The sequence below is a fragment of the Phaethon aethereus genome (assembly GCF_964289735.1).
Source record: "Phaethon aethereus genome assembly, chromosome: 2".
NCBI lineage: Eukaryota > Metazoa > Chordata > Aves > Phaethontiformes > Phaethontidae > Phaethon > Phaethon aethereus.
Window position 1 is genome coordinate 166224155 of NC_138582.1, and position 12688 is coordinate 166236842.

Below are 12688 nucleotides of genomic sequence, written 5' to 3' on the forward strand. Positions count from 1 at the left end.
ACCACGGTGGTTAATTAAAATATGCTCTTTTCTATTAAAGTAACATTGGCCTTTATATTTTAAACAGCCCAACTGACAATTTAATACACTCTTTATTGAATAGTTATCCCTGTACCTTTGAGGCATCCCAAAAGCTGATGTGTTTTGGAAGGCTTTTAAAGGTGAAACTATTTAAGATCTGGACCCACTTAGGTGCAGAGCTCTGTTCCTGGTCAAGTCAGTGAGAAACAGCATCCCGCATGTCGTGTGGTAAGGACGTTCACTGAAAATATATCTTTTAAGCCTGAATTTCTACTAAAAGAAAGCTCTATTGTAAATATTTAATAAAATCTGGGACTATAAAATGCTGGTATAAGGTCACTTTATCAAATGTGACCTGAACACAGACATGACCAACATGGTACAAGACTGTCTTTCCTTTCATTTCTTGCTTTCAGCAAGCAAAGAATAACCACTTACAGCAAATCTGAGGGATGGCCTCAGAAAATACTAGTGACAAGGTATTTACCCTGTAAACGAACACAGGACAGGAATATTGTGATGTAACTTGAGGAAAACATCCACAGAAAATAAACCAAGCTCAGTAATTCTGCATTAGTTGTAATTACAAAGATAATTGCTCTAACTTCACAGATACTGCTAAGAATAATGGGAGAACCATTCAAGTCTTCACAGTGCTTTAAGAATTAACACATCTGCGTTTCTCCAAAGACTGAGACTTGTCTACCCTCAAAACAAGCGTGGGCCAGGGAGAGCTCACACGCATTCCCCCATGCTGCTCAACGGCAGGGCTGCGGCGCAGGGCAGGGGACATCATCCCTGGCAGGGCAGGCTGGGTCCCCCTGACCGGGCTGCCAAAATCAGTCATTCTCCTGGCACTGGCCGTTCACAAAGCATGAAACAGGGTCTGAAACCTCAGTTCCTGCAGATTGCCAGGCAGCCATGGGATTTCATTGGAATTTAAAGAAAAAACACCAATCCTAGATGTTACTGTAGCTGTTAAACAGCTTTTAAAATAATAGGAAGTATTTGTTTAAGAAAGCCTGCACTTTGAGAATCTGAGATCTTATTAAATGCTTATAATAGAGCCTTCTTGTATTAGACACTCAGTCTTTACATGTGTATTTTCTGTATTTTCAGTGAAAGTGCTTAGTACACAAAATGCTGGATGCTATTGCTCACTGAGTTGAACAGCAACACCCACACAGTTGCTTGATTTCCCCTTGATTTCCCTCGGAGAGTTATGAAAAAGTGCTAGAGAAACTTCTTTGCTCCCAGCCGCAAGCTCCAAACACCGACTGCAAGGACCCAGGTTCTGAAGTGGTAAAAGACCCTGCGTGAACGACATCACGGTCCGAAGGCACAGCCAGGACAGATTGCAAAAGAGCACCTAGCTCTTACAACTTTGCATCACGGCAGCATGAGAGATTTTGCCAGTCTCGTCCAGAACCATTTTTTGGTGCAAGGATTGGTGTAATCACAAATTGTAATGAACCGCAAGATACTTGGAAACTCATTCTTCATGGTTTTGCACTTGACTGGAATCAGCCGCTTGAGACGAGCACCTGAAAGACAGGTCACACAGGCAGAGGATTACACAGAGCCACAGTCAGGTCCTGTATTCATTTTCTCCCCACAGCAGCACACACATGACAATATCCAGGTTTGCTTCTGGTTTTGTGTCACCTCATTATAACACGACGAGCCCTCACCCTGGAGAGCGAGTTTCTGAATCCCAAGCCCTCTGCTGTGAACATTTCACTCCAATACGTAGCAGGGCCCCCTCTAGCGTTCCTGTGCGACCCGCCCTAAGTGATCCTGCCTTGGCAGGGGGGTTGGACCAGATGATCTTCAGAGGTCCCTTCCAACCCCAGCTACCATTCTGTGATTCTGTGATTCTAGCACGCGTAGGGCAGCTTGCGCTGATGGGAGTGATAAAGGCCTAATGAACTGCTGACATAGAGTAACAGAGCACAGTTTCTTGTGGAACGCAAACCAGAGTATACAGTCCTGACTACTTCCAGGTGTGTATGAAAACTGACTGACTAAGCTCCTTCTAGATAGTCAGCTCTGCTGGGATATCTCCAGGTCTTTTTCCTCCTACCCCAATTAACTCAGGCTGCAGACAGTACCACCGATGACAAGGGGCTGCGAGGAATCACTCCACTAACATGAATTGCTTTTCTCAGGCAGGCACAAGATGAGACAACTCTCCCTGTGACTGCTACTGCTTGAAGGAGCAGCTCTTCTAAGAAGGAATCTCTCCCCTTATAATTCTCCATAGGGACACCTGCTGCCAGTTAAACTATGCTGCCCAGCGCAAGGGATGACGCCAAGACCTGGATGAGGCAAGAAACCAGGATTTTGTAACTGTGGCAAATGCTTAAGTAATCCATGGAGCTCCCAGAACTTGCCATCAAGCTTCTCTCTGTTAGTTACGCCACACAAACACGGAACTCTGTGATTACTTACACACACGTTTTTACTGGTAGAGCTCAGATCATTACAGATGGTTATTTTTTTCCCTGTTGTTCTAACAAAAGGTATGATGCCAACAAAAAAAATGGTGAAGAACTAAACGGACTTTGCTACAAATCGTGATGATCAGGGGCTGATGCAACATGCTAGGGGTCTTCAATGGATTAATGTCCATCGTATGAAATTTTTGTGTCAAGGAAGGTGGAACTAATTCCTAGCTCTTTCACTGGCTTCCAGTTTAACCTCTGGCATGTCACTTGTAATACCACGTCAGATACCTCATCTAGAAAAGAGACTTTACATGCAGACACTCCTACCGATACTACATATCCTCCATACTATTAGGCTGTGCTGCACTAACTCCCCGGCAACATACGCAAGTGTAGAATAACTAGTGGTTAGAGAAAAGCAGTCTGAACAGACTTGACATAAGTAAGTTGATGGCTTTTCAATTCAGAACAAAAGATGTAACAGATTTTTCCAATCCAAGTTGAACATCCATTCTGTATTTTGTTTACCTATCCACAATACTCAAGGATCTCTGCAAAAAGCTGCATGTTCATTACCTGCTACCCTAATTCCCAGCACTTACTCACACCCTGAATTTATTATAATACTTTTCTCTTTAGTAGCTTATTTCCCATACGGGTCTTGAAGCACTTCACAAGCCTGGCAGGCAGCTGTGTCTCTGAAGCAGGCAGCATTAGCCCACTTGACAGCTGGAGCACTGAAGCATAGACAGCTAAGCTGCTCGCTCGCGGTCATGCAGAAAGTCAATGGCAGGGCAAGGAACCAAGTCCAGGTCCCCGCCTGCACAAAAAAATTATAAAGCCACCGTTAGTTTTAATGGCTGCTTCTAATAGTGATAAATCTCTGTTTGCTTAGTGAAGGGCACTGCAGCCAGGGCAACCCTGTGCCTGGGTGGACTTTCACACACGTGAAACATAGGTCAGTGGTGAGAACCCAGGTCTGAGAACGAGTTACCAGTTCTGTAACTATCAGTTATTTATTTTCTCCTCTCTCACCCATATTTATCACATTTGCTTCAGCACATCTGAGACTACCCCTCATTCTGCATTTGTGCAGCACCCAATAGTACAGCATTGATCTCAGATGGAGATGTTACTGTAATAAAAATTACAACGTTGATATGCAATTTTAAATGGGAAATTTGTTAGATCTTACCTGGGGAAAGACTAAGAGCAAACTTGGTCTGAAAATCACATTCATCACTTTCCAGGTAGTCATCTGAAATGACGACCACCATCCTCCGACACCTGAAGTTAAAGCAGTCAGGGGAGAAAAAAATAAAATGTCTAAAATGTTAACAGAGATGCTTCTCATTCTCATTGGCAGAAGTATTGTATTTATTATGTATTCCTTTTAATTGCTCCAGTGGAGAAATGAACCCACCAGCTGTGTTCCAGCAGGAATTAACTACAGAGAAAGGAATCCAGACCTTACACACAAAAACCTGGTTACAGATACAGGCTCTTATACTAAAAATGAAGAAATAGCAAAGTCCAGATTGTCTGTGCCATCTTTATTTGATCCTCTGTGTATATACTACAAATAATGCCATCTTAATTATCTGCTTTCACGCTGCCTTTATTGACTGAGCATAACCGGTACTTTTTAATATTAGAATGAACTGGACAGAGCTCTCTTGTACTCATATCACTGTGAATTCACCTGATTTCATGAATTTCAGCTTTATTCTCCAATTTGTTCCTTACATTCATTTGAGGTGCCTGGCTGTAAACTACACGTTAGGCTCTTTACAAAAGGTTACACTTCAAAACAGCCAGGACAGTGAGGCCTTATGAGGGTCTCTGTTAATGCCAAGCTACCTCCCTCCAAAAAGTTGATGTTTAAAACCCAAACACCTGCCTTCAGATTCTCCACTCCCTATCTGGGGAGTTGCTTTTATGTCCCACAGCTCCTACCATGCCCGAGGCCCACATAGGTCTGAAGGATCCTTGAAGTCAGTGGCCAGAGCCAACAGCAGTGCTGTCCCCTCAAACTCCACGCTGCGGGGTGGAGCTAACTCAGCCTGGAGCTGTGTTCATTTCCAAATCACTCCAAGCATGCGACTGCAGGACATTCCAGCCAAAGAAAAGGGTTCAAACATAGGCAGCATCACCATAGTGGCATCTTCCTTGTGAATACAATGAACTGACATGTTTGGGAATGCCTTCCTTCTGGAGCCAAGAGCGTAAATCAAACCCCATAAAGACATCCTTGTGGATTTTTACTGCTTCACTGGCACCACACTGCAGACATCATGGTAACGTGAACGTAATGTTCCATAACACTCAGCTGTCCCAAGCAGCCATGGTCCACTTACCTCCTTTCTATAAGTTCTCCACTGATGGACCACACACATGTTCCTGGCAAGACATCCCGATCAAATACACAGAGCTTCAGTTTGAACTCTGTTTGTTCCAGCTCCCTGATCATCTCCTGGACAAACTGAAGGTCTTTCTGACAGTAGCAGATGAAGGCATCAAACATCTCTGTTCCGTTCCCTGAAACCATTAAAAATTTAGCTGTCATCTTCTACTACAAATGAAGTTAACTCCAGTAGTGAACTGTCATTAGCTCCCACAGACTTTGACTCAGAATCAAGAGCTTTGACAGACAGGCTCTGGACAAACTTGCGAAGGTAATTTAACATTTTACCAGCCCAGCCACCCTTCAGCCCAGGCTCCTGTCCGTAACATGGCTGGCAAGAGGTAACACACGTCTGTGCCTTTCCCGCTTTGTTCCAGTCCAGGCTACTCGCATAAACCCACATTCGCTGGCAGTGGTTAGGGAAGGGTAGCTGAGACACAGATACGCAAAATCTGCAGCGGCAATAATATCCAGCCACAGCAGAGGCAGGAGAGAGTCTGGGAAGAATTGGAGGGGGCAGAGTACCCCAGAGGGTGCAACTCAGAGCCCCGATGCTCTGGGATTTCACTGGGAGTTACAAATCTAAAACATCCTTGTGGCTCTGGGTCCTAGTTCTCTAGTTCAGGTCATGGAGATTCAAACTTCCCAACCAAAACCTTCCTGAAGGCCCTTCATCCAGCAACGTCCTGACATCCACCATCTACTGAGCTACGAGGCAGGCCCTGAAATTTGGAAACTGATTTTTATGGCTAAGGTGTCAAACTTGGGTGCCTGAAGTCACACCCTAAATAAATTGCCCTGTTTTCTGAAGATGTTAATGGCTGGCAGCTCTCGTTTATTTAGCACTTACCCAAATATTCAAGTGCTATGCTTTAAAGGCAGTGTTTCTTGTAATTAAGTGCCTTAATACTGCTGGATAGTTTCCCACTGTGTTATTTTTTTTCCGTATCAATGTCACTACACAGATTTTCAAGTTTTCATGCCAGTTAAAGCCTACCACAGTGAAAAAATAGGTCAGGCTCTAAAAGCTGCTGAGAAAAGTATCAACCCGGCAGGCAGATGCAGCCCAAGAAGCATCCAGTCAAGCAGAAGGGTAACTGTCTGGCAGGTCAATCAAACTGAGGGTGCTGCTTTAGGGGCACACAGCTAACTTTGGGGTCACATCAGGCAAAGCTGCCATGTACAAACACTGGCACGTTGGTTAACGATGTCCCCACATACAGCAAAGGTGGCCACCCAAAGCTGGATTAGCCAGAGGATCACCTGAAGAGGTAAGCCGACATTTCTCCATTCAGCCTCAGCTGCTGCTCCGTCTGCCGCAAAACTTTACAGGATGCCCTCGTCCTCAGCCCACAGCTGCTCATGCAGCCTGGTGCACACGCACGTGGCTGCGCGCGCAGCCCGCTGCGCTTACGAACGCCGATGACTGCGCACGCAGCCCAGCAGGCAGCTGCACAGGCACATGGCTGCACAGGCAGAGCTGCAGGCGCAGCCCAGCGCGCACACACACACACACTGCGTTTCCTCTCTCCCACCTCTTCATGCCCAGCCATGCTTCAAACCCTGCTTCCTTTTTATTCAAGGTGGTTACATCTGCTGAAGACAGGGCAGCGTAGCCAAGGCAATCAGCCCTGACGTCCTTCCCCCGTTACTCCAACCCACTATGCTTTCAGCAGCTGTTGCTCTGTGCCAGGCTGTGCTAAGGGACACATTTCTGGGAAGTCTCCTCCCGTGCCCGTCCAGCGGGCTCTGTGCCAGCTCTGGGTACGGCATTCCCTAGGATTGCTTTTCCTCTCTGCCCTAGGGAATAGGGAAAATGACAATGCCTGCAGACTACCAGCTAAAGCACTCTGGCCTAGGCTAGGAAAAATCACGAGGTGTAATGAAAGCAAACAGGTTTCCTGCACTTCTCATGAGGACCTGCTACAGCTGAAGGCAGTCCCAACATAAGGCATCAGGCAGCAATGTAATGACAGGCGCTTACCGTACGGATCGTCCCTGGTGGTGATGCCCATCAGTTCTGACGTCTTCGGCACGCTGCTGTCCACTGCTGGCACTTGAAGCGGCTGGTCGGCCTGCTCCTGCTTCCTTTGTAAGTACTTCTTACAGTCCTCCTCTGCAACAACACACAACCAATGCGAGAGGCTACTGTGATGCTGGTTTTACACCGCTGGAGTTCTTTAAAACAGGAATGGCTGTTTCATGGATCAGTGATATCAGAGGGAAAACCCCTGTCTGGTTTTTGGTACCCATTTATGGACCTGATGTCCTGGAATTTCTCTCACCCCTTTTTGAACCTCTTGATGCTGCCTCCAGCACCTCCTCTAATCATTAATTCCTGAAGCTCACTCTTGCTGTGTAAAGAAGTATTTTCTTTTGTTTGTTTAAAATCAATCTTCTGTTATCCTTAGTTCCAGTATATGCCAGTATACTTTAAACAGGACGCATCACGTGCATAACAGGTCTGGACTCTGCTGTCTGCTCTCATTGTTATGCATTTTATACAATCACCAAAGAACTAGGGGGGGTGGATTCTCAATTAGAAGTCTTCATATTGTCTTTTACCAATAAATGTAGACACAGACTAGCTGATTCATACCACCGGCCTCCGTCAGACAGACCTGCAGGTGACGACGAGTATATATGCACTCGCCACATACAGCAGGACCATGTACAATTCTATCGAGCCCCTGAAACAGGCGTTATATTGTGCAACAACTAGTGGAGACCCTCTTTATCGCAGGCAGAGTGGGTGTGCACATCCCCTCTGGGGTAACCAAAGGGGCAAGCTGCTGTGAACTTCCCAAACAGGACAGTGATGGACACAGATCTATTCTAAATACATTTTCTTTAAAAATGAATGATGAATCTAAATGTAAAGCCTTTGGAGAAGTGACAAAACACCCTGCAGCCTCCGCCACTCTGCAATATGCAATTACAGAAGAACTTGAAAGTAAAAGGAGATCTGAAACCAGGACTTAACAAAAAGAGGAAACTCCCTACAGCCTTCTCCTTTACTTAAAATAATAATAAAAAAAAAAAATACAAGTATCAATCAGAAAAGTACTGATCACACAGAGGGTTTGGCTGGCACGGCTACAGAGATTGCTGGTACCGCAGCAGCAGCACAGTAAAGTATCTCCTGGAAGCACAGGATGCGGGTGGGAGCCTGGTAAGCACTGCTCTGACACAGCCCCCCCATGGCTAACGAGTGGGGCTGCAGGAAGCCCAGCTCCTGAAGCCCCATCCTCTGCTTCCACCTCATAGTTTTGCATCTCATGACTGGATTAACCCCCATCTAATAAAGTGTCAGATCTGATCACAGCTCTTCTTGAGGCTGAGGCATTCTCAGTCTGCCTCTCTCCTGCCCCTTCCCAGTCCGGCAGCAGAGGAGAAGAATCAGCTGCATTCTTTACCAGCCAGAAGGTTCCAACTTCAGGTCCTTCCTCACTAAAGCACAAACCCGGGTCCCACCTCTCTGCCAGCTGCCTGTCGCCCTGAGGTGTGCACATTTTGTGTCAGGTAACTCAGTGTCTTTGAAATCATTATTAAAGCCACTTTGAATTGACCAATGGGTTCAGAAGTTCCCCAGGAAGGACTGGCATGCAGACACCACCTTAAATGTACCTCAGTTCCCTAGGTAGCCAGGTTCACAATCCAAAATATTGCTGAATAGGCAACAACAGGCCATTATCTAAAGGCATACTAATACTAGTACTCAGTACGGAAATGATAATTTTAAATGTATTTGCTCCATGTCGTCTCTCCTTGCTTCTCCCAGCTGCAAAAGTGGCATCTATGCTGGCCTGACCTGCGTGTTGCTAGCCTGGTACCCAGAGCTCATCACCACACTGCTCACGGCCGACACACACACTCATCGACACAAGTCTTCTCCTGATTCACCTAGTCACGCCTACGCGCACAGAGTTCCGATGGCAGCACGCTGTACTCCCAGACCTCATTTACCCCTACGGGGTAAACTTGAGAGCTGGGCAAAGCTTTTGAAACAAAACAGGAGGGGCCTCATTGTTTTTATTACAAATGCAAACTGAGGGCCCTATCGCACTGAAAGTGCCAGTAAGTCCAGTGAACCTGAAGGGACAGAAGGCATTCACTAATTTGGCATTAGTTAGTACCCAGCTGGAAACAGTGATTGACTGTACAGGTTAACAAGAGCAAACAAGGGTCAGAGATGACTTTGAAGGCCCATAAAGAAAAAGGATGCAAACCAACGCAAAGAAGTAGCAACGAATTCCTCCAAGTTAAGTTGTTCCACTCCACTCAGCATCTAACTAACATGGTGCAGGCTTTACATTCCTCCAATAGTCAAACAAAAGCCTGAGGTATTGGAAAAAAAGAATAAAACCATGAAACCTAAAGTGCAAAATGATTAGCAGGATGAGAAGAGAGAGAAAACAGACCCAGTAACTGTCAGGCAGAAAAGTACCACTTTTGTAACAGGTCAGGAAGAAACAAAAATCATCGAGTTTCAGCAGGAAAAGAGTTAGCACAAACATACCAAAGCAAAGAGCTTCACATCCCTAAAGCTGACTGTACAATGAAATAAGCTGCTGAGAAAGACCACACTCAGGGCAGATCTGCTGGGATGGAAAAACTGCATCCTGCTGTCTATGCTCCAGATAGATAGTGTAACAGGGGAGCTGCTAAATACAGCCCCACTGTACAGAGCGGCCCAAAGTGGAACTATTCAAGGCCGCAGGAGACACCCATTCTTAGGGTCCTAAGAGTAGCCAGGGATGGAGCACGCAACGAGAAGACAGGGAGCTGGTTCTGCAGTAGAAACCACAAATCAAGCATGTCCTCTGGAGCTGCACAGCACCACCGAGTTGTGTTTAACAGGGATGCTGTGTCCCGAAGGAGTTGGGGTCATTTGCCCACAAAGAGGCATCAGGTGTCACTTAAGAGATCACAGAGTGTCTGAGACATCTGTTATGGGCTAGCAGATATGACACCAGACCTACGAATAACCTGCATCCATCAGGAGGTAGAGGCTATGTGGGATATCCTGACACCTCTCAAATGACTCGAGATGCCTTTGTGTGGGCAGCTGAATTGCGCCCCGGATCTGCATCTCCTGTAATAAAAGCACAGATCGCAGAAACCTCAGTACTGAGGTTTTCTGATTCTGTGCTGAGTCCCACAGCAGGAGTCCTAATGGCGTAGACAAAGAATCCCTTGGCACCAGGAACCACCGTGCATAAGAGTGCACCCAACTGTCCATTTCCTTTCCTCTTACGACTGTAAATATCTCTGACTTCTGCAAGAGCTCAGCGTGCTAGCAACAGGTCACAGGCCCTAGCTGCAATCCTCAGCCAAAAATAATAAAAGATAGGAATGTCCACGCTGGCCCAGGCTGAGGGTCCCTCTAGACTAGCATCCTGCCTCCAGCAGTGGTCAAGAACTGATGCCTAAGGGAGAACGTAAGAATAAAGTAAGTGTACAGTGATATTTTCCTAAAATAATCTATCTTTTGGGTATAATCTACAATCTATTTTTATAATCTATCTTTAGGACAATTCGCAGTTCAGGAATTTCCTGAGTCAAAGGCGATATTTTTGTGTTGAATAGCCCTCAGTGAGTCTCCAAGAATTTATCCTTCTCCTCTTATCAGCGTGACCCACCACCGGGCTAAACTCATGACTTTCCTGAAGCCCAGGTTCCTCCCACTCATTCTGCTGTTGTCTACTCAGTCTCTGGCAAAGACCAGCCACCACATTCCCTTCCAGTGGGACAGCTCCTGAATTCAGGGCCACAAGAGGCCGAGGTGATACCCAACGTTTCTGTGAAGCATCAGTTCTCTTGCACAGCTGGAAGCTTCTGCTATTTGTTATGAACCTCAGATCGGTGGATCACGAAGCACACTGATTATTTTTTTTGTCTTTCCCAAAACTGAGTCTTCAGAGTGTGTTCTTGAGTAGGAAGAACCACAGGAGTATGGGAAAGTCCTCTGTTGCTTCTTGGTCAGGCTCTCTACATAGATGAATTTCTGCGTCCTCACTTATCTCCATGAGTAACAGGAAATGAGATTTATTATTTCTTCACCACTAACCCGGTAAGCTATACTATACAATGCAGGACTTCACTGGAATCCCTGGCTTTGGAAATCCTTCAGCAATGAATTTCCCCTTCTGATGACCGCTGGCTGCCCTCTGAATTTCTGTGATTGTGAAGAATACGAAGAGTCTTTAAAGAACAAGTTATCAAAACAGCACTGGGACCTGGGACTGCTTCTTGCTGACCCTATCTCAACTTTCTTCAGTTTGCAAGGAAATTATTTTTCCCTCCCATGTTCCACACATCCGTCATCTCTCCCTGCAAGTATCTTGCTACCACTCTAGACCCACACATTGGAATTTTCACACTGCCCAGCATCAGTGCAAGTGGTCTCCTGGCTGCCCTGGCCCAAAGCATCCTTTGACATGCAGAAACTTTATTATTGAAAGTGTGGGGTAAAGACGGGGTCCAGAGAACCTCGCAGGGCTTATGGTTAGCAGAAATACAGTGTCCTTCTCCGTTCCCTCCTGGCAGCTATGCGAGGCTCCTGCGAGAACACGGAGGAGGCCTGCCCAGGCTCTGGGAAGGGCCGTCCGGCTTGCGTGGAGTTTTTTCTTAGCATCGAGCAGCAAAGACCAACACAAACAGCACCCCCCGCCTGCCCGCAGCAAGGGAGCAGCGAGCGCAGCCGGGCCCCGCTGCCGCAGAGGGCGGCAGAAGCCACACGCAGCCCCCGAACGGAACCCCAGCCCGCAGCCCCGCCGACCGACGCGCCCGGGCCCACGGAGGCTGGCTCTACCCCCCGGGGCAGGCCCGGCCCCGCTCCCGGCCGAGCGCGGCCTGCGGACGCCCGCGGGCTGTGCCCGGTCGACCCTCGCTCCCCGCAGGGCCCGGCGGCGGCCTCGCTGCAGCCGGCGCCGCCCCGCCCCCCCGCTTCCCCTCCCGGCCGGGCGCCGGAGCCGGCGGGAAGCGGCGGCCCGCCAAGGGGCGCGGGAGCCGCCGCGCCTCACCCACGCTGTCGGCCAGGTCGAGGAGGACGTCGTGGCGGCCCAGGCGGCGCAGAAGGTCAAGGAGGCGGCCAACGGTGGCGCCGCCGGGGCAGCGGCACTGCCAGTCCTCCAGCAGAGCGGCGGTGGGGTCGGGCCGCGCCTCCAGCCGCCGGATCTCCAGGTACTCGCAGCCCAGCTCCTCCGCCAGGGCCGTCCAGTCGGCGGCCGCCGCCGTCCGCGGGTTGAGGTAGAGGCCGAGGCGGCGCCGCACGCTGTAGTTGAGCGCCACCATGGGCACAGCGTGGAGGTCGGACGGCGCCGGGCCGGGGCCCGCCGGCGCCGTGGCCATGGCCGCGCCGCTCTCGCAACCTCCCCCGCCCGGCTCCGCGGCCCTTTCGCTTTCCGCTTCGCCCCGCCTCGCCGCCGCCTCCCGCCCTCCCCCGGCCGCCGCCGCCGCGCCCTGCCCCGGGCGGGAGCACGCGGGGCCCGCGGCGTAGGCCGGGGGAGACGCTGCTGCCGCCGCGGAGGGAGCAGTGCCGTCCTGAAAGCCGTTTTCTTCCGTTCCCCCCCAGAATCGCCCCATGGCGGCCGCGTTCCCGTCCAGCTCCCGGATCCAACAAACGGCGGGATTACTGACGGGTCGTGTGTGCAGAATCGCTGGATTTGTCTCCTTTTGGTAGAAGAACCTGCTTTTGTGTTCCACGCCAGTTCTTTTCCCAATCCAGTCCTGACCCGACCTACCCAAGTAACTGTTCAAAGGGATTTAAAACAATTACAGTGTTATTCTCTACGAAAGATGTCCAAATCGATCC

At 48.7% G+C, this 12688-nt stretch overlaps 1 protein-coding gene across 1 annotated transcript; it reads right to left on the reverse strand.

The window, feature by feature from the left end:
• Nucleotides 1–1410: 1410 nt before the first annotated feature.
• On the reverse strand, nt 1411–12225 carry MYD88 (MYD88 innate immune signal transduction adaptor; the record flags this gene model as incomplete). The annotated part of the gene is made up of 5 exons (XM_082014933.1): nt 1411–1565; nt 3664–3755; nt 4826–5006; nt 6857–6988; nt 11898–12225. The coding sequence occupies 5 exons, from the start codon at nt 12223–12225 to the stop codon at nt 1411–1413; spliced, it is 888 nt and encodes a 295-aa protein (XP_081871059.1).
• Nucleotides 12226–12688: the final 463 nt, after the last annotated feature.